Source organism: Nothobranchius furzeri, chromosome 3 (assembly GCF_043380555.1).
Source record: "Nothobranchius furzeri strain GRZ-AD chromosome 3, NfurGRZ-RIMD1, whole genome shotgun sequence".
Taxonomy (NCBI): domain Eukaryota; kingdom Metazoa; phylum Chordata; class Actinopteri; order Cyprinodontiformes; family Nothobranchiidae; genus Nothobranchius; species Nothobranchius furzeri.
The window spans coordinates 92,104,088-92,105,468 of NC_091743.1; the positions used below are offsets into that span (position 1 = coordinate 92,104,088).

The following is a 1,381-nucleotide window of genomic DNA, read 5'->3' on the forward strand; positions in this document are numbered from 1 at the left end:
ATTAGCTAATGCTGATGCTGATTTAGCAATAGCTAATGCTAATGCTGATTTAGCATTAGCATTTGCTAATGAAGGAGGTGGGTGTGCTGATTTAGCATTAGCTAATGCTGATGCTGATTTAGCATTAGCTAATGCTGATGCTGATTTAGCATTAGCTAATGCTAAATCAGCATCAGCATTAGCTAATGAAGGAGGTGGGTGTGCTGATTTAGCATTAGCTAATGCTGATGCTGATTTAGCATTAGCTAATGCTGATGCTGATTTAGCATTAGCTAATGCGGATGCTGATTTAGCATTAGCATTAGCTAATGAAGGAGGTGGGTGTGCTGATTTAGCATTAGCTAATGCGGATGCTGATTTAGCATTAGCATTAGCTAATGAAGGAGGTGGGTGTGCCACGATGGAGCCGTACCTCTATAAGACCGTGTGCATCTATGCTCAGCTCGTCTGCGTTACGGGCAACAAAGGAGTACAGGGCTCGGTATGTGGTCAGCTGTGCTCCTTCCTGCTCCTCCTTCCTCCTCTCTTCTTCTTCTTTTCGTCTCTCCTCCTCCTCCATCTTTTTCTTCTTTTCCTCCTCCTCCTCCTCCTGTCTTCTTCTCCTCTCCTCCTCCTTCTGTCTTCTTCTCCTCTCCTCCTCCTGTGCTTTCTCCTGAGCAGCTCTTAGGCGAGCCACGGCCTGCCTCTCCTCCTCCTCCTTCTGCTTGGCCTTCTGCTCCTCCTGAAGCCTCCTCTGCCGGGCTTCCTCCTCCTCCCTCTCTCTCTTTTCCTGCTCCTTTTGCTCCCGTTCTCGCCTCTCTTGCTCCAGCTTTGCTCGTCTGTTGGGTAACGAGATTGACTTTGAGCAAAACACCATCAAGCCAAAGGACAGAGATGAATAAAAGCCTCTTGGATTCACCTGGCTGCCTCTTCTTCCTCACTCTTCCTCCTCCTTTCTCTCTCCTCCTCTCTGCGCCTCTGCATCTCCCTCAGTTTCTCCTCTTTGACTCTGTGCAGGTCGTCCAGGACGGCCTGCTGCTTCACCTGCTTTTCCCTCAGCTCCTGATGCAGACGCCAGCATGTGGAGGACACAGGAAAACGCCTCTGACACCATTAGGACTCCCAAAGAAGTAGTTTAAACATCTTTGTTGGGACAAACATGCAGAGCAGAGGAACATGCAAACACACGGTTGTTCTGCAACACACATGGAGCAGGCTTAGCATTCTGTAAGTGTGTGTTTTACCCTCAGGGAGCATCTTGTTTACAGTGAAACTGCAGCCTGGAACAAGCCCCTTGGAGGGGAGCGACCACAAAACAACACAGACTAGAGACGAGCTACGAAGCAGCGCTCCGTGTTCAAACCAGAGTGGTGATGCGTGGAAAAGGAGGATAAGGAGAAAA

General features: G+C 49.0%; 1 protein-coding gene across 1 annotated transcript in view; it reads right to left on the reverse strand.

Annotated features, from left to right (window-relative positions):
* itsn2a (intersectin 2a) overlaps positions 1 to 1,381 on the reverse strand; it is a gene marked incomplete in the record, with an annotated part of 53,352 nt that overhangs the window by 18,494 nt on the left and 33,477 nt on the right. The window contains 2 exon segments of the mRNA XM_070549979.1: positions 413 to 818; positions 899 to 1,041. Of these exon segments, the coding sequence (XP_070406080.1) occupies positions 413 to 818; positions 899 to 1,041 (549 nt within the window).